The 21,478-nt window shown below is 45.9% G+C and overlaps 2 protein-coding genes across 3 annotated transcripts in view; both read left to right on the top strand.

Annotated features, from left to right (window-relative positions):
* The window catches only part of LOC310746227 (cathelicidin-related peptide Oh-Cath-like), a 520,941-nt gene that overhangs the window by 251,076 nt on the left and 248,387 nt on the right, over window positions 1-21,478 (top strand). The window lies entirely within an intron of this gene.
* SETD2 (SET domain containing 2, histone lysine methyltransferase) overlaps window positions 1-21,478 on the top strand; it is a 94,055-nt gene that overhangs the window by 48,490 nt on the left and 24,087 nt on the right. Inside the window, exons 13-15 of one of the 2 annotated variants that reach the window (XR_014540442.1) lie at window positions 1,423-2,070; window positions 5,200-5,492; window positions 19,604-19,652. Coding sequence is in view for 1 of the 2 variants with exons in the window: in XM_083579054.1 (XP_083435180.1) it covers window positions 1,423-2,070; window positions 19,604-19,652 (697 nt within the window). In the remaining variant the exon portion in view is untranslated. The remainder of the gene's footprint in view (window positions 1-1,422; window positions 2,071-5,199; window positions 5,493-19,603; window positions 19,653-21,478) is intronic. The other variant, XM_083579054.1, reaches the window with a different exon arrangement.

Raw genomic sequence — 21,478 nt, 5'->3', positions numbered from 1 at the left:
GTATAATTGCTCATTGACATTTAATTAACCTTTTTTCCTCCAAAAGGGATTTTATTTTTCTGATTTGTTGTCAGAAATTTCAGGCTACATCTGCTTAAGGGGCACTCTGGTTCAGTTCAGACTTTCTCCATACCATGGTTTTGAGGATTGGGAACAAGCTGCGGAATCATACACTCCCCCTGTCCCCCCGTTTAATCATGGCTTTCCCTTCCATTTCCTTTTTAGCAGTAACCATAATTTGCTATGCTATTCAAATCTGCAAACTATGGTTAGCGCACTTTCCCCCTGCAAACCAGTATCTGAAACTAAACTTTGAAATGGACTTCTGGTTTGAAGGGCACATGTTAGCTGTTCTATGCTGATTCGGACATCACAGCAAATTATGGTTAATGCTAAGAAGGAAATGGAAGAGGGTAAGAGGGGGACACTTGACCATGGAGCTTGTTCATGAACCTTCAAAGGCGGAGGATAGTCTGAATGGAGCCCCAGTTAGTGTTTCGGCAGAGCATAATAATAATAATAATAATAATAATAATAATAATAATAATAATAATTTATTTATACCCCGCCCATCTGGTTGAGTTTCCCCAGCCACTCTGGGCGGCTTCCAGTCAAGTATTAAAAACAATACAGCATTAAATATTAAAAACTTCCCTAAACAGAGCTGCCTTCAGATGTCTTTTAAAGAGAAGATAGCTGCTTATTTCCTTGACATCTGGTGGGAGGGCGTTCCACAGGGCGGGCACCACTACCAAGAAGGCCCTCTGTCTGGTTCCCTGTAACCTCACTTCTCGCAATGAGGAACTGCCAGAAGGCCCTCGTTGCTGGATCTCAATGTCCGGGCTGAACGATAGGAGTGGAGATGCTCTTTCGGTAAACAGGACCGAGGCCGTTTAGGGCTTTCAAGGTCAGCACCAACACTTTGAATTGTTCTCGGAAACGTACTGGGAGCCAATGCAGATCTCTCAGGACAGGTGTTATATGGTCCCAGGAGCCGCTCCCAGTCACCAGTCTAGCCGCCGCGTTCTGGATTAATTGCAGTTTCTAGGTCACCTTCAAAGGTAGCCCCACGTAGAGCGCATTGCAGTAGTCCAAGCGGGAGATAACCAGAGCATGCACCGCTCTGGCGAGACAGTCCGTGGGCAGGTAGGGTCTCAGCCTGTGTACCAGATGAAGCTGGTAGACAGCTGCCCTGGACACAGAATTGACCTGCCCCTCCATGGACAGCTGTGAGTCCAAAATGACTCCCAGGCTGCGCACCGGGTCCTTCAGGGGCACAGTTACCCCATTCAGGATCAGGGATTCCCCCACACCCGCCTGCCCCCTGTCCCCCCAAAACAGTACTTCTGTCGCCAAATCTAACTTCAATCAAACCGACCATTCCTGAAAGTTTACAATTCTCCTTTCATGTTCTGTGATCAGATTATGAAGACTTTGGAGCTTTTGCCTATTCCCAATAAAAACATGTTGGAGGAGAGCAAAGTGCTTCCCATTATCCAGCGCTGGGCTCAGACTAAATCCGCTATTCCACATCTCAGCGAGGGAGATGGTTATTCGAGTGAGAACACATCGCGGGCTCATACTCCACTCAACACGCCTGATCCTTCCGCTAAGCCTAGCATGGAGGGTGACACGGACACGCCCAAGAAGCTTGCTTTCCGGAAGCTCAAGATCATAAGTGAGAACAGCATGGACAGCGCCATCTCTGATACGACCAGCGAGATTGAGCTGAAGGAGGGCAAGGAGGACCTTGAGCATCCAGACAGTGTCCCAACAGAGATGGCCGAGGAACAGCCACCCCAGCAGGAGCCTGGCAAAGATGCTGCCGCCGAGGTCTCAGCAGACACCAGCAAATCCCAAGCTGTCGAGCAAGATGTGGAGCCCGAGACAGAGATGAAAGAGACCTCTGCTGCAAAGCTGGAGGAATCTGTGGCTGCAGAAACACCCTCTCAAGATGAAGAGGAGGGCGTGTCAGATGTGGAGAGTGAGAGGAGTCAAGAACAGACCGATAAGATAATAGATGCAAGTGATTTGGCGACCAAGCTTCTAGATTGCTGGAAAGACCTAAAAGTAAGTTGGCTTCTCTGTAGCAGATGCTTTTATCGTTTAGAGGGTAGTGGAGGTTTCTCACAGTTGACTTGTTTCTCTTGTGCAGAGTGTGTGTGTTCTGAACGACTGCAGATTTCCTCTTGTTCTTTTAGCGGGAAATCCAAATGGGCCAGGCTAAAACTTTTTTTTAATGCTTGTCGAGAAAACCTTATAAGCATAATGGTGACCTTTTCTCCTCACACCCACCCTATTAGCCAGTAGTGTTGAACGATCAGCAAACTGTGAAGACTGGGAAATGGATTAATTATGCAGTTTGTATCCTCTGTTCACAAAAATTGCATCTATGGGCCCTGCTTGGTAAAATTTGGGGATTGGAAAGGGTGGTGGGATTTGTTGTTCACATGACAAACTAGGGGAAATAACTTCTATTAGAAAATGATTTGACCAAAAGCTTTCCATAAGTATTCTGTTTTTCCTTTTGAAGCAAAACTGCCTACACTTCGTTAACTGGCAGTTAATTAGATGGTTAGCAAAACAGAGATACTTCAACTTTGCAAAGAGAACATTTCCTCCACTAATTTAGTATTGGTCGTCTTTGACCCAAAATTTCCTGATGTGCCCTCACTAGTTTTACAGACCAGTGCAACTAGCTGTTAATGAATGAAACAACAATTTTTTTCTGCTAAAATTGCTAAGTCACAAGAATATGTAACAGCGATTTGAATCTGTTTGGCAGAAAAGTGAATTATCACCTGTCCGAAAAACATAGGCTGTCTGCTGTGAAACCTTTGAGAAATGCTGCTATCCTGTAATGCTTTTTTTTTTTTTTTTTTTTTTGCAAGAATAGTTAGCCTGGAAACAGGCACGCTACTGAAGTTTTGTGTGATGTTTTGCTGCCTTTTTTATTAGCCTGGTGGGAGGAAGATAGTGGGGATGGCAGGGCACAGTGAGACCTCTTTGTACCTGTTGTCTCTGAGATGCCAAAAGATTCAAACCACCAGTAGTTACTACTCTTCGTTTGGCTAGATTAGCTACCACGTAAGAAAACAGAAGCAGAGTAGCAATTTCTCCAGTTAGCCCCTCTCTTCTTTATCAGTGGACAGTCTTATTAGCTCTTTTGTTCTTCCTGCAAGGATATGCGTGGGTAGATTCAGTGGTACTTAGGGCTGAGAAAGACATTACACTGGAATCCAGAGACTAGGCAGGAGCCTGGGCCTCCTTTTCCTAAACCTTTGCCTTGTTGGAATTTCTAAGAAAAATACTAAGCAGTATTCACACAACTTAAGATCGGCCCACTTCTAAAATCGGGCATGATTCCTTTTTCTTACATCTGGAGATTTGCTCAAATGATTATTTTTGAAGTGCGATAGATGCAAAGAAATCATGCCATTTCCTCTGTGTCCTTCAGGAAGCATTTTACAATACTTGGTCCGTGTGTGTGTTGATACAGATAGGTCAGGAGAGGGGGGTTTTGTACAAAGTAAGGTGCTTTAAAAAAAAAAGAATAATAGCCCTGATTCTCTGAAGAACTTGACCTGTATTTGCAAGATGAGTGTGGGATTAAAACAACAACAACTTAATTCTTTCAGTGTAATGAGAGAACTAACAACAAGATGGATAATTAATAATATATGCCAGGCTGTCAAGTGTCGTCTGCGTAAAAATAAGTTTGTGCATCTTGTTCTTTCTACCTAGAGTATGCCCAGTATATATTTTATCTTGAATGGGCTTAGGCTTTGCTTCTGAGAATATTTTTCTCTACCCAGGAAAGGGAGCGGGCCTTGGGCTTGCTTGCACCTTGTTCTGCTCTGTCCCCAGGATGGAGATTTGAAGACAGGCTGCACACACCATACCTTTAAAACACATTTTACCTCCCCAAAGAATCCTGACAACTGTATTTTAAAAGGGTGCTGGGAATTGTAGTTGTGCCAGGGGATCCAATGATCCTTTGAGGGAGGAATGTGCTTTAAGTGTATGCAGCCTTAGTGCAATACTGGTTTATCTGTACCCAGGAGCTCTCCAGATCTGCATCCCATGCCTACATCGAAATCCCAGAGTATCATTCAACCTGTTCATGGAGCTCCTGGGCATATATGAACCCAGTGCCTGCCACTTTTATGCAGGGAGAGGTCATCATGAGTATGTAGCCACTCCCTTCTCACATCAAGTAGAGTAATGTTCATATAATCAATTTGTCTAGATTCGGGGCTTTGTGTTTGATTTTAACCCCACGTACCTACTTGTCAGTCTATGCCCTGGTGCTGAGGATTGAAAAGAAAATACAAATTAGTTGTTAAAAAAACCCAACCAAATCAAAAACCTAATTGTTGTTCAGTTGTGTCTCAGATACGTCGTCTTGTGAGGATTCATGGTGGGGTTAGCATGAAATCATAATTTTCTTGCTAAGTTATCTTTCTACTCTCCCTCTCCCCTTTTGGGATAGCCCTGGCTCAAGAGCAGTTTGCTCACATCTATGGTCAGCTATGGAATCATTATCCATCAAAAGTCACTGTTTTGGATTTTTAAGTCCTTTCTGTTGCAGATCACATCACATAATATTAAGAAGGTCAATACATGGTTTAAAATATTGGTGCCAGTATTACATATATTGATCTAGCGGACATAGATTCTGATCCCGTGCTCAGTGCAGTAGCATCCCTATAGCCTAAACCAAGCCCCTTCCTCCCACCCATCCATCAAAAACAATAGTCCTCCTTTTTAGATTCCTGTGTTTGGGAGCTGCTGTATGACAACGCTGAATTTAATCTGTCCTGCACTGCATTACGATTGCGCTAAGAGTTAGCTGCTTCTGTCTGACATTAACTGCTTTTTTAAAAAACCTCCAGCGCATTTATGCTTGGAAGAGATACCTGTAAACAGCATAGCTTTTACCTGATGCACGAAAACGATTGGGACCTGTTGCCTCTGAGATAAACATGGAGCCCATTTGTCCATGTTCCATGCCAGAACCGATTGATGCTGGTTGCTTTAGGGTCTTCCAACCCCGTAATATTAGTCTGGAGTGCTGATCATCTATGTAGCGTAGACTGATTGGGCGGGAGGGTGTGGAAAGCTTGTAACATAAAGCTATGTCCTTCCCGACCTCTTGATGCTGACCCCTTTGTAGTAATTTCAACCATTTCCATCCAGCTTCTCAGGGCAGCCAGGAACTTGTTAACATCATCCCCAGCTGACCATGAGTCTCCTTTTCTCAACTCCATTTTCAACTCCGCCCTGAAGAAAGGAGAGAACGTAGCGTGCGTACTGTGAAGAAAGCAGGAAGATGGTTGGGAAGCTGGATGATGCATGAGAAATATAATAGGTGGAAAAAGAGAGGACAGAGGTGGCTAACTCATTGATGCCGACGTAATTTTGGTGCGTCCATTGCCGGCAATGGATGTCGCTCTGGGAGAATCCCCCTATTCCTGGCGGGGAAGGATCGAGTGAGCTATTCTTTTTTATATCTATATATATCTATATATACCTCTTCACACAAAAGACAGCTGCCGCGGCTTTCAAGGCCTTCATGGGCTTGAATTCCAGGATGAACACCAGCAAAAGGCAGCACACAACCCACTGCAACCACACGCAACACACACAAACCCCCAGACCGGGTACGTTTTCAGCACGGGTTTCTGCAAGCGTTTCCCGCCGACTTCGGAAATGGTGCATGTGTCTCCCTGTGCTGAAAATGTGCTCCGAACTGGGATAGACACGCAACAGGAAATGGCTAAAAACCAGCATAGCGCTTCGTTTAGCTCGCATGGAGACCTGCCATTTGACCAGTCCGCGTTTGGACATAGGAGGAAAACAGGTAAGTCCCCCAGGAAGGACTGATGAAACTTTGAGGCATTGGCGGGGAGGGAATCACATCATCTCTTAAGGTATGATGGATAATGGTTCCATTGCTGTCCACCCCTCTGGATTTGAATGACAAACCGGTGGGCATCTGTGGCCACAAACCATGTGAGGTGTTCACCTCTTTCACTGGAATAATTTGATGGATCAGGAAATTATGCTTTCAACTCAGCATGAGGACCAATTTAATCAGTCTGTAGGCAGTAGTGTGGTAATTAGGCAGTTGGTTCTTATTTTCTGGCGGGAACTTGGAAGTACATCACTGTGGCCGGAATATGGCAGGCCCTGGATTAGTTCAGCCTGTTTCCTCGAGGCTAGTTTTGTGCTGTGTGTGCATAGCAGGGCGGTGCCCTCGCAGTCACTCAGTTACTCATGCAGGTATGTGGGGATGCTTTAGGAAGAGATCAGAGTTAACAGCAACCTGGAAATTACAATTTCCTCAAGGGGTAGCCATTTCTTTGGCTTTCTTTTTTTCCTTTTTACTCTTTGAACTACAAACGCAGAAGTGGCGTTTTAGTCCTCAGTCTTTTTATTGGATTTTAGGTTTTGCTTCAGACGTGCCAGCTGTGTTACTGGTCTGGTAACGGCTTAGGGATTATAGGTTTCTTTGTAAAAATGGTTTCATAGGCAGTAACTGGCTCTCTCTGCCCCCATTTTGGTCCATTTACTGTGCACCCTTCCCGTTCCCTTCCTCCACTTAGTTGCTTTCAGTTGGCCGATACGGCAACTCCTCGCAGCCGTTGGCTGTGCTGACATTCCACACGGGGGGCTGCACAGTGATGCTTGAGAGAAAGGGAAGAGCCTAGGTTATAGTTATAGCTATCCCAGGTCAAGCTATTTGCTCTTAGAGGCACATCAGGGAGGACAAATCTGGAGGCAGGTTGCTGTTGCTGCGTGTTAGCATTATAATCCCTTGAACATGTGTGGCATAACAGTGTTTAAGGCACGGGCCCCATTTTGGGACTGTCTCTGGCAGCCTAAATTCTTATGCCATGGAAATGCTAAATTCTTATGCCCTGGAATTTGTCCCACCAGCCCATGTTGAACTGGCCTGGGCCCATTTAATACTAACACTTCCTGGTTAAAACGGTGAGGGTCTTTAAAGCAGGTTATTGGTTCATCTTTTATTTAGGAAGCTTAAGGGGCTCCTGACTTCCAGTTCTTGTAAAAGTTTACAAGAACTTCTCATTCTTTTTTCTTTTTTTAAACCCAATACTCTTTTGTTAGAAGAGGCCGAGATTAACTGGTGTTTCACTCCGGAATTTCAAGCCTTTAAAACAGGCTTGCTCAACCTCGGCCCTCCAGATGTTTTGGGACTACAACTCCCATGATCCCTAGCTAGCAGGACCAGTGGTCAGGGATGATGGGAATTGTAGTCTCAAAACATCTGGAGGGCTGAGGTTGAGGAAGCCTGCTTTAATATGTTACGAGAGAGGTGTGTAAGTGGGAAGAGCTTAAATAGCAAAACAGCTCATTGCTGCTGTTGGGGACAAAGCAATTATCTTGTCTACTGACTAGCGGAGCAAGCTTTTAACATATTTCTACAGAAATCCATATGGATTTTTATACGGCTTCGTACTCTCTTAGGTGGCTGTTGTAAGACAGATCTGAAACTGGAAAGTATACATAGGGGAGAAAGGCAGTAGTTTGGGCTGAAAGACAGTGCAAAGACTGTTCTGTTGAGCAGCCTTTCCAAGACCCTGGAATGCGTCAGGATGGAAAAGTGAAGGCAGTTTTCCAACTCCTTCTCCCATACCTGTGTATTACTTTAGCATTAAGCCATGCCCTGTGTTTCTGTTTTATCTATAAGCTAAAAACTAGTTTGTAGCTCCTGTGTGCTAAGGTTTTGTATGGCTTGTGCCAAAGATAAGGTGTCTTTTGTTGTTGTTGTTTATGGTGCAAACCAGTTGAATAGGTGGGGAGTGGGGGGAAGAACGTAGAATGAGGAAAGCATGAAGAGCATATGATGTAAATAAATAACACACAAACCCTGGCTTTGTGTTAATGGCAATCTAAATATATCCCAATCCTCATAGCTGTCAGAAGGAGGCTGCTAAGCATGTTGGGTGTGGAGGAAGAAAATAATAAATAAGGAAGAAAATAGGATTTATAAATTCACTCGCCTACCCTGCACTATGGGTGTATCTCATTTTGCAGAGTAATCTTTCATTTCCCCCAGGGGTAGTGGGAGACATTTTCTCCATGTGGCCAAAGGATCCCCTACTTTTTTTTGTACTAAGTTTTTAAAGTTTATTTTCAAACAGTAATTTTTTCAGCCTTGATACCGTTTCCGCAGCCTTCAATACTACTGCAAGGTATTTTTATTTAGTCTTTCAGCAACAATAGTGAGGCAGAAGAAGGAGTTTATTGCTTAGACCTCTCTCTGGGCTTTGTTTCAGAAATTTAGGAAAACAGGATAACCACATAGGTCACATGGAGACAGTCTATATTGGAGCCTTTGCTTTTCTTTGTAATAATTCTTAAGCAGTCACTCCAGATTATACTCCATTAATGTTCGATGTTTCCCTCTTGGATTTTTTGTTATGTTAAATGTTTTGTGGATGCTTCTGTGTCCCAAAAATAAAGACAAGTTGCCTTGGCTTGCATCCCAACTGACTAGTAGTTGTCCTTTATAGTGAGGTGGTATAAGTTGTTTCTGATGAGGACACAGAGCAGAAAAGTAATAGAACAGTGTCTGCATTACAAACACAAACGTAAACTGGTTTTCCTGTCAACAGTTTTCATTTGTTTAATTGGTTTAGATTTAATCACGTTCCCCAAAGCTCAGAGCAGATAACAGTATTTAATTGGCATGTGTAATATTACATACAGTGGAATTTTAAGGGCCATTAAATAAAATCTTAACAAACAAATCCTCAACCCAGAGTTGCTTTGAGCTTGTTAACATGTAGCATTGCTCATCTTTATAAACAGCCTGATCTTTCCAGTTTACACATTTGGTGTAACTAATATGCAATGTGTGAGTGGGGGTTGGGCAAGGCAGGATTATTTAAATGGCTGCTGGCAACACCATGATTGAGGCAGCGCTTTGAGCAGTCGTTGGGCAGAAAATGTGAATAGGCATGCATAAATTATAGAGCCAAGTGGTGGTTTTTTTAAAAGTCCAAATTGACAAAGGACCGCAAAAGGGTATTTAAAGGGAGATGGAATGTAGAAGCAAAAGCAGGAAGCTAGAAAGCCAGTACAGTAGTACCTCGGGTTACATACGCGTCAGGTTACAGATGCTTCAGGTTACAGACTCTGCTAACCCAGAAATAGTACCTTGGGTTAAGAACGTTGCTTCAGGATGAGAACAGAAATCGTGCTGCGGCAGCAGCGGGAGGCCCCATTAGCTAAAGTGGTGCTTCAGGTTAAGAACAGTTTCAGGTTAAGAACGGACCTCCGGAACGAATTAAGTTCTTAACCGGAGGTACCACTGTACTGGTGAATTAGGCAGCAGTCTGTGCATTTTACGTAGGAATAAGGCCCAACAAACTCAGCGTGACTTGCTTCTGAGTAGACATACACATGGTAGCACTGTTGAAAAGGCAGGGTTTTGAAAGTGGGGCTGAAAAAGTGGTCAAATGAGAAACCTATTTAGCAGTCATCCCTGGGTGTATAATCTATAGAAATGAAAGAGTAGCCTGCATCAAAAATGGTATTGCTTATTGCAGGAAAAGGTGCAGAGTGTGAAATAAATTTAGGAATCGTGAAAGAAACTCTTCCCCGAAACTACTGTGGGTAGAAATTCCAAGAGAAAAAGCATATCCTGCTATACGTCATCTCCAGTCAGTTGACCACTATCCTGGCACAATGGCTGACTTAAAAGTATCCTCAGACACCAGGTAAAGGTCAGCTTGAGTCATGGCACAGAGAGAGGCCAGGACCTAAAGCAGCCTTTCTCAACCTGTGGGTCCCCAGATGTTGTTGAACAACAACTCCCATCACCCCTAGCTAGCAAGGCTAGAGCTCAGGGATGATGGGAGTTGTAGTCCAACAACATCTGGGGACCCACGGGTTGAGAACCGCTGAAGGAAAGTGGCATTAATTACGTAAGTCCAAGTTGGCTTTAGGCTTGTTTTTCTCAAAAAAATAATAGTTTCTATACTGCATGGCAACTATATGTGTAAAAGAAGCGTCATAAAATGTCTGGTGGGGAAACTAAACAAGTCTTCTGGTCTATCAGGCCCTACACAGAAGTGAAATGATCTCTGATTCCACACACGAGTGGTGGGAATTGCCCAGACAGTCTAATACAGACATTTAACTTCTAGAAGGAGAACTGGTAAAAAAATAAAAATAAACAAGGGAATTCGTCAAAGGGAAGAGGAATATTGTGTCTCTTTAGGAAGGTTGGAGTTCAGTTAAACCAACTGTAATCGAGTGAACTAAGATGAATGCCACAGATAGGAAGAGGCACAAATAATCCAAAAGGTTGCTTAAAAAGCCGAGGAAAGAAGAGTTCTTTAAAAAGCACAAGTCAAAATACAGTGGTACCTCGGGTTAAGTACTTAGTTCGTTCCAGAGGTCCGTTCTTAACCTTAACTGTTCTTAACCTGAAGCACCACTTTAGCTAATGGGGCCTCCTGCTACCGCCACGCCGCCGGAGCACGATTTCTGTTCTCATCCTGAAGCAAAGTTCTTAACCTGAGGCACTATTTCTGGGTTAGCGGAGTCTGTAACCTGAAGTGTATGTAACCTGAAGCGTATGTAACCCGAGGTACCACTGTAAATGAAAACTAAATGTAAAGGTAACTAAACGTGAAACTGATGAGGAAACCAAGGTGGAACCTAGAAAGTTGTGCAATATTGCCCATCAGAGTTAGAGCCAGGCGAGGGGAGACTTTCTGGGAAGTGTGTTTAACAAGCCAAGTACCACAGCTACGAAGGCCCTCCTTCCAGTCACCACTTGTCCAACTTTAGATCATAGAATCATAGAATCATAGAGTTGGAAGAGACCACAAGGGCCATCGAGTCCAACCCCCTGCCAAGCAGGAAACACCATCAGAGCACTCCTGACATATGGTTGTCAAGCCTCTGCTTAAAGACCTCCAAAGAAGGAGACTCCACCACACTCCTTGGCAGCAAATTCCACTGTCGAACAGCTCTTACTGTCAGGAAGTTCTTCCTAATGTTTAGGTGGAATCTTCTTTCTTGTCGTTTGGATCCATTGCTCCGTGTCCGCTTCTCTGGAGCAGCAGAAAACAACCTTTCTCCCTCCTCTATGTGACATCCTTTTATATATTTGAACATGGCTATCATATCACCCCTTAACCTCCTCTTCTCCAGGCTAAACATGCCCAGCTCCCTTAGCCGTTCCTCATAAGGCATCGTTTCCAGGCCTTTGACCATTTTGGTTGCCCTCTGGACACGTTCCAGTTTGTCAGTGTCCTTCTTGAACTGTGGTGCCCAGAACTGGACACAGTACTCCAGGTGAGGTCTGACCAGATGGCAGGGAGAGATGCGGAAGAAGGTGACCACAGGGTTCAGGCAGGTTCCTGTGGTGGAAGGCAAATCGCTTGGAGCCACGTGGGACTGGATGAATTCATCTGGTCAGATCCAGTTAGACGGTGTCTATTTCCATGCCCGTTACAACAGCTGGATAGCTCAGTCAATAGAGTGTGAGACCCTTAATCTCACAGTTGTGCGTTTGAGCCCCCCAGTGGGCAAAAAGAATCCTGCATTTCGGGGGTTGAGCTAGATAACCCTTGTGGTCTTTTACAGTTCTATGAACTGTGAAGTCCTACGGTTACGAAGTGATGGCTGCTAGCTCCAGGTAAAGGTAAAGGGACCCCTGACCATTAGGTCCAGTCGTGACCGCCTCTGGGGTTGCGGCGCTCATCTCGCTTTACTGGCCGAGGGAGCCGTCGTACAGCTTCCAGGTCATGTGGCCAGCATGACTAAGCCGCTTCTGGCAAACCAGAGCAGCGCACGGTAACGCCGTTTACCTTCCCACCGGAGTGGTACCTATTTATCTACTTGCACTTTGACGTGCTTTCGAACTGCTAGGTTGGCAGGAGCAGGGACCGAGCAACGGGAGCTCACCCCGTCGCGGGGATTCAAACCGCCGACCTTCTGATCGGCAAGTCCTAGGCTCTGTGGTTTAACCCACAGTGCCACCTGTGTCCCTAGCTCCAGATAAAAGTGGTCAAACGTAATAAATACATTGCTGTGCAAGGCGTATCTTTTTAGGCAAAGATTTCCTTACACCTGGGAACTTGTATGGCTTTAAAAGAGGACTAGACAAATTCATGTGAAAGTGTCCTATAGGCCAGGGAAAGAAATACCTGCCCGATGCACTAACCAAAGTTGTTAACAGGGAACAAATGGCTGTGTATGTACATAGATTGCAAATGTGTTAGATTCTGCAACGGTTGGTATGAAAAGGGGGAGAATGTTGATATTTTCACCCCCTCCTATTGCGAGAATCTCCTGATAGGATGTTTTCAGAAAGGAGCGGGCGGAAACTGCTCTTCTCTTCTTCCGTTCCTGCCTGACTCTGTGTGGAGTCTCTGTGTTATCTATGTAGTGATTAGATGGCTGCGTGGGAGCTGTAACACCCATGCAAGCCAGTAGCTCTTTAGTTCTTAGTTTGTAGTAAGGTAAAGGGACCCCTGACCATTAGGTCCAGTCGTGGCCGACTCTGGGGTTGCGGCGCTCATCTCGCTTTATTGGCCGAGGGAGCCAGAGTACAGCTTCCGGGTCATGTGGCCAGCATGACTAAGCCACTCCTGGCGAACCAGAGCAGCGCACGGAAACGCCGTTTACCTTCCCGCCGAAGCGGTACCTATTTATCTACTTGCACTTGACGTGCTTTCGAACTGCTTGGTTGGCAGGAGCAGGGACCGAGCAACAGGAGCTCGCCCCGTTGCAGGGATTCGAACCGCCGACCTTCTGATCAGCAAGTCCTAGGCTCTGTGGTTTAACCCACAGCGCCACCCGTGTCCCCTTAGTTTGTAGTAGCTATTAGAAATAAAAGAAGTTATGCTTCACAGCAAGTTTCCGCGCTGTTTATACTCTGCTGAGGTTGGTGCTCACAATGCACAGTTGTGAGTCCAGTGCACTGAGACCTGCTTTCCAGGATTGGAAGGTCTCTGGAAGTGCTCCAGTCGCCTAGCCCAGCCAGGGCAGAACCATTTACTGAGCCCATTCGCTGGCACCGGCTCAAAGGCGTACTGACAATTCTATCTGTGCCTACTAGCCATAAAGTCTATGCTGTTCTTCCATGGTTAGAAGTATTATGCATCTGTATACCAGTTGCTGGAAATTACAAGTGGGGAGAGTGCTGAGGTCCCGCTTTTGCAGGCTTTCCATGGGCCTCTGGTTGGCCACTGTGAAAACAGGATGCTGGACTGGGTGGGCTGTTGACCACCCTGTCTCAACAACCTCCTGGCGCATAGATGGGGAGCCTGTGTCCCTCCAGATATTGCATGACTACAAGTCCCATCATCCCTGACCATACCATTTGGGGGCAAGTGGTAGTTATGAGTCCAAAAACATCTGGAGGACCAAAGGTTTTCACACCTGTCCTAGGTGACCATGGGTGACCAGCCGGCAGATCACTGGCTGAATAAGACCTGACAGCCGTTTCTACTCACCCCAGTAGCTGCTGTGTCAGAAGCAAAACCCCACACATTGCCTGGCAAGCGGCTGTAACACGTGAAGCATTAATTCTAGACCGGCAAACTTAGATAAAGAGAAGATGTGTTAGAGGCCTCCCCCTTTGCAGCCACCTTTGTTCAAGAGGGGCTGTAGCTGATACCCTTTAAGAGGGAAGGTACCATCAAAAGTTGGGTTTTGAGCCCTTCAACAGCTTAGCCAGGGAAGATCTGGTGTCTTCCTGCCCTGGTTGAAAACCGTGGCTGTGATCTGTTCGTGTGGAACCTGTCTGCTTTCAGATGTTATTGGTGTACAACCCCCATCCTTCCTGGACCATTGCCTGGAACTAGTCCAACAACATCTGTAGGGACCACCTGTTTCTAGGGAAACGGAAATAGGTGCACACTCTTCTTTGTCAAAATAAATTAAAAAATTAAAAAATTGTCCAGTAGCACCTTAAAGGTAAAGGTCCAGTCGTGGCCGACTCTGGGGTTGTGGTGCTCATCTTGCTTTATTGGCTGAGGGAGCCGGCGTACAGCTTCCGGGTCATGTAGCCAGCATGACTAAGCCGCTTCTGGCGAACCAGAGCAGCACACGGAAACGCCGGAGCGGTACCTATTTATCTACTTGCAGGGACCAAGCAACGGGAGCTCATCCCGTTGCGGGGATTCGAACTGCCGACCTTCTGATCGGCAAGCCCTAGGCTCTGTGATTTAACCCACAGCTAGACCAACTAAGTTTGTTCTTGATATAAGCTTTCGTGTGCATGCACACTTCTTCAGTTGCCAAATTAGAGATTGTAAAGTCCTTTCAATCCCTGCATCAGGGTTCTGTTCTTGTACTTTGTAAAATGCCACACACCCCGCTTGCTGCTGATTAGCAGGATGTAGCTCTAACTAGTCATCCCAAAACTAAAATGGTTGACACAATGTGCTGTGTAGCCTTGCATTCTTCCATTCAGCTTTCCCCAAGCTAATGCAAGCAACCTCCCATGTCTTCCTCCTATTCAAAATTGTTCGGCTTTATTAATTTGATTTGATTTGTATACCATCCATCATCTAAAGATCTCAGGGCGATTCACAACATAAACATATATAGATAATAAAAATATATAATGGAAATAAAATACATAATAAAAACAAAAACAAACCAAATAACCCTCCCCACAAACACAAAAGGACATAGAATGCTAATCAACCAAACGCCTGGTTAAAGAGAAAAGTACCGTATTTTTCGCCCTATAGGACGCGCTTGGTTTCCCCTCCAAAAATGAAGGGGAAATGTGTGTGCGTCCTATGGGGCGAATGCAGGCTTTCACTGAAGCCTGGAGAGCGAGAGGGGTCGGTGGGCATCGACCCCTCTCGCTCTCCAGGCTTCAAGAGAGCCCCAGCACCAGCCCCACAAGGTCATGGGACAGAGGGAGGCGGAACGCCGCCATCCCGCTGTCTCCCGAAGTGGTTTGGAGGCTGACGGCGGGGAGACCCCGCCGCCAGCCCCGCAAGCTCCGGGGACAGCTGGGAGATGCAGCGCGTCTTCCAGCTGTCCCCAGACCTGATCTGAAGGCGGGCGGCATGGAGAAGAGCACTTCTCCCCGCTGCCTGCCCCGCAAGCTCCGGGGACAGCTGGGAGGCGCAGTGCGTCTCCCCGCTGTCCCCAGACCTGATCTGAAGGCGGGCGGCGTGGAGAAGAGCACTTCTCCCCACTGCCTGCCCCGCAAGCTCCGGGGACAGCTGGGAGGCGCAGCGCGTCTCCCCGCTGTCCCTGGACCTGATTTCAAGGCGGGCGGCAGGGAGAAGAGCGCTTATCCCCGCTGCCTGCCCTGCAAGCTCCGGGGACAGGTGGGAGGCGCAGCGCGTCTCCCCGCTGTCCCCAGACCTGATCTGAAGGCGGGCGGCGTGGAGAAGAGCACTTCTCCCCGCTGCCTGCCCCGCAAGCTCCGGGGACAGCTGGGAGGCGCAGCGCGTCTCCCCGCTGTCCCTGGACCTGATTTCAAGGCGGGCGGCAGGGAGAAGAGCGCTTATCCCCGCTGCCTGCCCTGCAAGCTCCGGGGACAGGTGGGAGGCGCAGGGCGTCTCCCCGCTGTCCCCAGACCTGATCTGAAGGCGGGCGGCGTGGAGAAGAGCACTTCTCCCCGCTGCCTGCCCCGCAAGCTCCGGGGACAGCTGGGAGGCGCAGCGCGTCTCCCCGCTGTCCCTGGACCTGATTTCAAGGTGGGCGGCAGGGAGAAGAGCGCTTCTCCCCGCTGCCTGCCCTGCAAGCTCCGGGGACAGGTGGGAGGCGCAGGGCGTCTTCCCGCTGTCCCCGGACCTGGTCTGAAGGCGAACTGCGGGGAGAAGAGCGCTTCTCCCCGCTGCCGGCCCCACAAGCGCCTGGGAGGGAAATAAATTTTTTTTTCTTTATTTCCCCCCCAAAAAACTTGATGCGTCCTATGGGCCGGTGCGTCGTATGGGGCGAAAAATACGGTATTTGCCTGGCGCCTAGAGATATGTATTGAAGGCACCAGGCAAGCCTCCCTGAGGAGAGCTTTAATTTTCTGTTTTAATTTTAACAATTAATGACTCTTGACTTTGTTCTCTCTAACCCTTTCCTTTGAGGCTCAGAGGAGATCACCACCCGCCTGCTCACTTTGGTTTTTAAAGGACAACAAATGATCCTCTGTCTGCTAACAGCAAATCCAGTACTAATTTAATGTTACATTCAAGCGCCCTCTCTTCCCTCCCGCCCCCCAATCCTTAACCCTGCCCTATACTTCCTTGCTGTTGAGCATAGGGGGTAGAGTATAGGGATAAAATAAGTACAAAGAAAGGGCTTACACAGACAGTAATTTGCTGTTCCCTCCGTTCAGCCCTTGAAATTTGGGGAGCCCACAAGTTGGGTCACTTCCAAATCTAGGTATGATAATGGCCCTCTGTGCCTGCTCCAGCAAATGAACAAGCAAATAATAATAATAATAATATATTATTTATACCCCACCCATCTAGCTGAGTTTCACCAGCCACTCTGGGTGGCTTCCAGCCGATTATTAAAAAAAATACAGTGTCAGACATTAAAAACCTCCCTAAACAGGGCTGCCTTCAGTTGTCTTTTAAAAGTAAAATAGTTGTTTATTGCCTTGACATCTCCTGGGAGGGCATTCCACAGGGCAGGCGCCACTACCGAGAAGGCCCTCTGCCTGGTTCCCTGTAACCTCACTTCTCTCAGGGAGGTAATCACCAGAAGGCCCTCGGAGCTGGACCTCAGTGTCCGGGCTGTACAATGGGGGTGGAGACGCTCCTTCAGGTATACAGGACCGAGGCCGTTTCGGGCTTGAAAGGTCAGCACCAGCACTTTGAATTGTGCTCGGAAACGTACTGGGAGCCAATGAAGATCTTTCAGGACCGGTGTTATATGGTCTTGGCAGCCACTCCCAGTCACCAGTCTAGCTGCCGCATTCTGGTTTAATTGCAAAAGCTGAGATGAGGGTCACTGGTGCCTTTGGATGACAAATGGGCACAGTTCCATCCCCCTTGACAACAGTTCACCTAACTCTTAATGAAATCAGATGATCCTTAACCTCAGGCCCAGGGGGTGAATACAACCTATCTGACCCCCCAGAACCACCCCCAGGCCACAACTCTTCTTTTTCCTAGTTGAATTACATTCAACTGGATGGGGGATAGAAAGGAGTGTATGAGTGTGTGTAAAACCTAGCCTACTGTACATGGATATGATTTCAGTTCCTCCACCCGCTTTTGCGTCTAGTCCCACCTCTGGAAGAACGGAATGTAGCCTTCAGGATCCCCCATGTCTTTTTTTTTTTAAAAGATATTTATTGAAGTTTTACAAAAACATACGTTTACAAAATGAAAAAAGATCATATAAAAAGAAAAAGATACAAAAAAAAGAACATAGAAAAATACATGAAAAAGAAAAAAAAAGAATAAAAATACAAAAGACAAATAGCTAAAAAAGAATTAAAAACAAATCCATTTTTTGTAACTTTAAACTCATTAACTTATTTCCTTGGCCTCCTCACACCTCCCCTTTTTGTATTCCCATTTAAATAATCAAATCAGCAAATCCTTACCCTCTTTCGTTTATCTTAACTCTGTATCTTAACGTATTATAACTCTATATTTTCATCCATTATCAATTCATTTTTGCATATTCTTATTAACTTTGTTGCTAATGCCACTTATTTTCAATACTGTGCATGGATATGATTTCGGTTCCTCCACTCGCTTTTGCGTCTAGTCCCACCTCTGGAAGAACGGAATGTAGCCTTCAGGATCCCCCATGTCTGCACCAATGTATAGGTCATAAAAATATTGAGTTATCTCTGACATCATTCGTTTCTCCTGCCTTTCCTAAATTATTGGATGAAACGGAATATCTGATAACTTGGAAATAGAAGGTTAAAATGGAATGCACAGGTCCAAGAAAAAATGATTCAGATCCTGGATTCCCATGGATTTGCTTTATTAAAGGGGGAAATGTTTTTAGAAACAGGAAACATAATCGGACTTTATGAGAACATAATCAGCCGAATGCGCCCACTGATGACAGACTTGGTTTGATAAGGAATGTCAGAATAGCAAAAAATGCCTAGCTAGGGAACTTAGAAAATTGAAGTTAAAACAGGATAAGCACAGTCTTGCTCTACAAGCTGAGGTAGCCCAATTACGATACAATTATAAATTATTACTTAAAAGCAAGAAACAAATATATTATGAACAACAGTGGAAAGCATTGGGAGACGCAGCACTTCAAAAGGTCATAAAATTGTGAACAAGCCATGGCATTGAGCTTCTTCCTTCTTCCCACTCCCTCTCTCTTTCTTTGATACAGTGTGGGGCCTGTAATTCTGGCCAATCGCTATCCAAACCATGGTTTTCCATTATGTCCAAACTATAGTGCAAGAATGAAGGCAGCTGGAGGGGCATCCGCTAAAGCTTTTGGTTCATTTGCAGTTTCCCCAAGCCATGGCTTGAAGGATCACTAGGATGCAGCCATGGTCTTTAAATCATAGAATCATAGAATCATAGAGTTGGAAGAGACCACAAGGGCCATCGAGTCCAACCCCCTGCCAAGCAGGAAACACCATCAGAGCACTCCTGACATATGGTTGTCAAGCCTCTGCTTAAAGACCTCCAAAGAAGGAGACTCCACCACACTCCTTGGCAGCAAATTCCACTGTCGAACAGCTCTTACTGTCAGGAAGTTCTTCCTAATGTTTAGGTGGAATCTTCTTTCTTGTAGTTTGGATCCATTGCTCCGTGTCCGCTTCTCTGGAGCAGCAGAAAACAACCTTTCTCCCTCCTCTATGTGACATCCTTTTATATATTTGAACATGGCTATCATATCACCCCTTAACCTCCTCTTCTCCAGGCTAAACATGCCCAGCTCCCTTAGCCGTTCCTCATAAGGCATCGTTTCCAGACCTTTGACCATTTTGGTTGCCCTCCTCTGGACACGTTCCAGTTTGTCAGTGTCCTTCTTGACCTGTGGTGCCCAGAACTGGACACAGTACTCCAGGTGAGGTCTGACCAGAGGAGAATACAGTGGCACTATTACTTCCCTTGATCTAGATGCTATACTCCTATTGATGCAGCCCAGAATTGCATTGGCTTTTTTAGCTGCCACGTCACACTGTTGGCTCATGTCAAGTTTGTGGTCAACCAAGACTCCTAGATCCTTTTCACATGTACTGCTCTCAAGCCAGGTGTCACCCATCTTGTATTTGTGCCTCTCATTTTTTTTGCCCAAGTGCAATACTTTACATTTCTCCCTGTTAAAATTCATCTTGTTTGTTTTGGCCCAGTTCTCTAATCTGTCAAGGTCGTTTTGAAGTGTGATCCTGTCCTCTGGGGTGTTAGCCACCCCTCCCAGTTTGGTGTCATCTGCAAATTTGATCAGGATGCCCTTGAGTCCATCATCCAAGTCGTTGATAAAGATGTTGAATAAGACCGGGCCCAAGACAGAACCCTGTGGCACAAAATATCTTTTGAGGAAATGCTCAGGATTCTGTAGTTGTGATTCCTTCATGTGCCCTGTGCGTATGAATTTGGCCTAAATCAGCCGCCGAACCTGACTTAGTTTCTGTGACTTGTTTTTGCAGGAGGTGTACAGGATCCCGAAGAAGAGCCAAGCGGAAAAGGAGACCACTGGTAAGTACTCGTGCAAAGTACTTAGGTGCAAAAAAGAGTAAGGAGAAGATACCGTGCAAAGAAGTACCTTCTTTGGGTATTGATCAGGTTGAGAAGCCGGCCATTGATTACAAAAACATTGCACTGAAAGCCAGCCCCCGTCAGAGCATAATCCTCTGGGACTCTTGAGTAGAACTTCCATAAAAGCACTCTGTGATTCAGTAGCGCTGCATGACTTTATAGGGATGCTCCTTTGTTCTATCCTTCTCTTCCTTCGTTGCTCTCTTCCTGTGGCTCTACTGAAACAGCATAGCCTTGCTTGACCACAGAAGACTTCCCTGAGACCTGGGAGGAGGACAGGCTTAGAGGTGGCCCGTGGTTCAAGCTCTGGTGTTAAGTAGCACTTGTTCCTTAGCAGGAGCAAAAAGGAATTGCCTTTTCTCAGAGTTACTTCAAGTCAAGATCTCCCTACATTTAAATATAAATCCTTACATAAAGGTAAAGGTATGCCTGACCATTAGGTCCAGTCGTGGACGACTCTGGGGTTGCGGCGCTCATCTCACTCTATAGGCCGAGGGAGCTGGCGTTTGTCCGCAGGCAGCTTCTGGGTCATGTGGGCAGCATGACTAAGCCGCTTCGGGCAAACCAGAGCAGCGCACGGAAACGCTGTTTACCTTCCCGCCGGAGTGGTACCTATTTATCTACTTGCACTTTACATGCTTTCGAACTCCTAGGTTGGCAGGAGCTGGGACCAAAGAACGGGAGCTCACCCCGTTGCGGGGATTTGAACCGCTGACCTTCTGATCGGCAAGCCCTAGGCTCTGTGGTTTAACCCACAGCGCCACCCGCCTCCCATAAATCCTTATACAGATTTTGTTAAATAAAATATATCAGCATCAGTCAGGTATCTTCTCCTTACTCTTTTTTGCACCTAAAAAGATCTTTGTTTAGACAAGCCTATGCAGATACATAGAAATTAGCAAGTGTTTTAATCTGTTTTTAGCCGATTCTTGGTTATCGTATTTTTTTTAAAAAAAACTTTTTAACTTTCTCTTTTACTGACAATTTTAGCATTGGGGTTATTTTGTCATCCATTTAGGGGTTTATGTACAATCAAATGGTGTATACATTTTGTTAAATATTTAAATACATGAGCTAACGTAGCTTGCCTTCAGGCGTACAGACGAGACTTAAATAAAGATTTACGATTGACGGTGTTGAAAGCACTCCATATAAATTACCTTAGTGTGATTCTTTTGGCTCACTTCTGTATGCTAGGTCAGTATTATTATATCCATGTTTCAGATCAGATTCAGGGGGGTCAAGGAGGGGTACAAAAGCTATGACTTGCCTGAAGGTCACATAGTGAATTCACAGCGGAGGTGACATTTGCACCAGGGACTTCCTGATTTCATAACTCAGTCTCTTAATAAAGAAAACTGTTGTGGGTGAAGCAACTAGAGCCAACGAAGTGTGTGTTGATTGTTAAAACCCTTGTTCAGTCCTTTGCCCCTTTACTTGGAACTAAATATTCTCGACATCTGGATTATTGACATGCACAGAATTGCTCTGCGAGTTCGTTGGGTTGGTTGCTGTCTCTCCCACACACATACATTTCTCGCTTCTCCACACTGAGAACAATATTCTACTTTCGAGTACAGGTCCACGAGGGCTGCCAGTCTACAAATGATTATTTGGGGCAGAACAAAGAAGTAAATGGCATAGTGTGGAATTCCCCAGGTTTAGAGACTTTCTGCATAGTCTGTAATTTGGCCAAGATCAGAAATACTGCTTGCCAACAAAGGTCCATATAGTTAAAGCCATGGTTTTCCCAGCGGTGATGTATG

Source organism: Podarcis filfolensis, assembly GCF_964270895.1.
Source record: "Podarcis filfolensis genome assembly, chromosome: 12".
NCBI classification, from domain to species: Eukaryota; Metazoa; Chordata; class Lepidosauria; order Squamata; family Lacertidae; genus Podarcis; species Podarcis filfolensis.
This window is presented reverse-complemented; position numbering and strand designations above follow the sequence as displayed.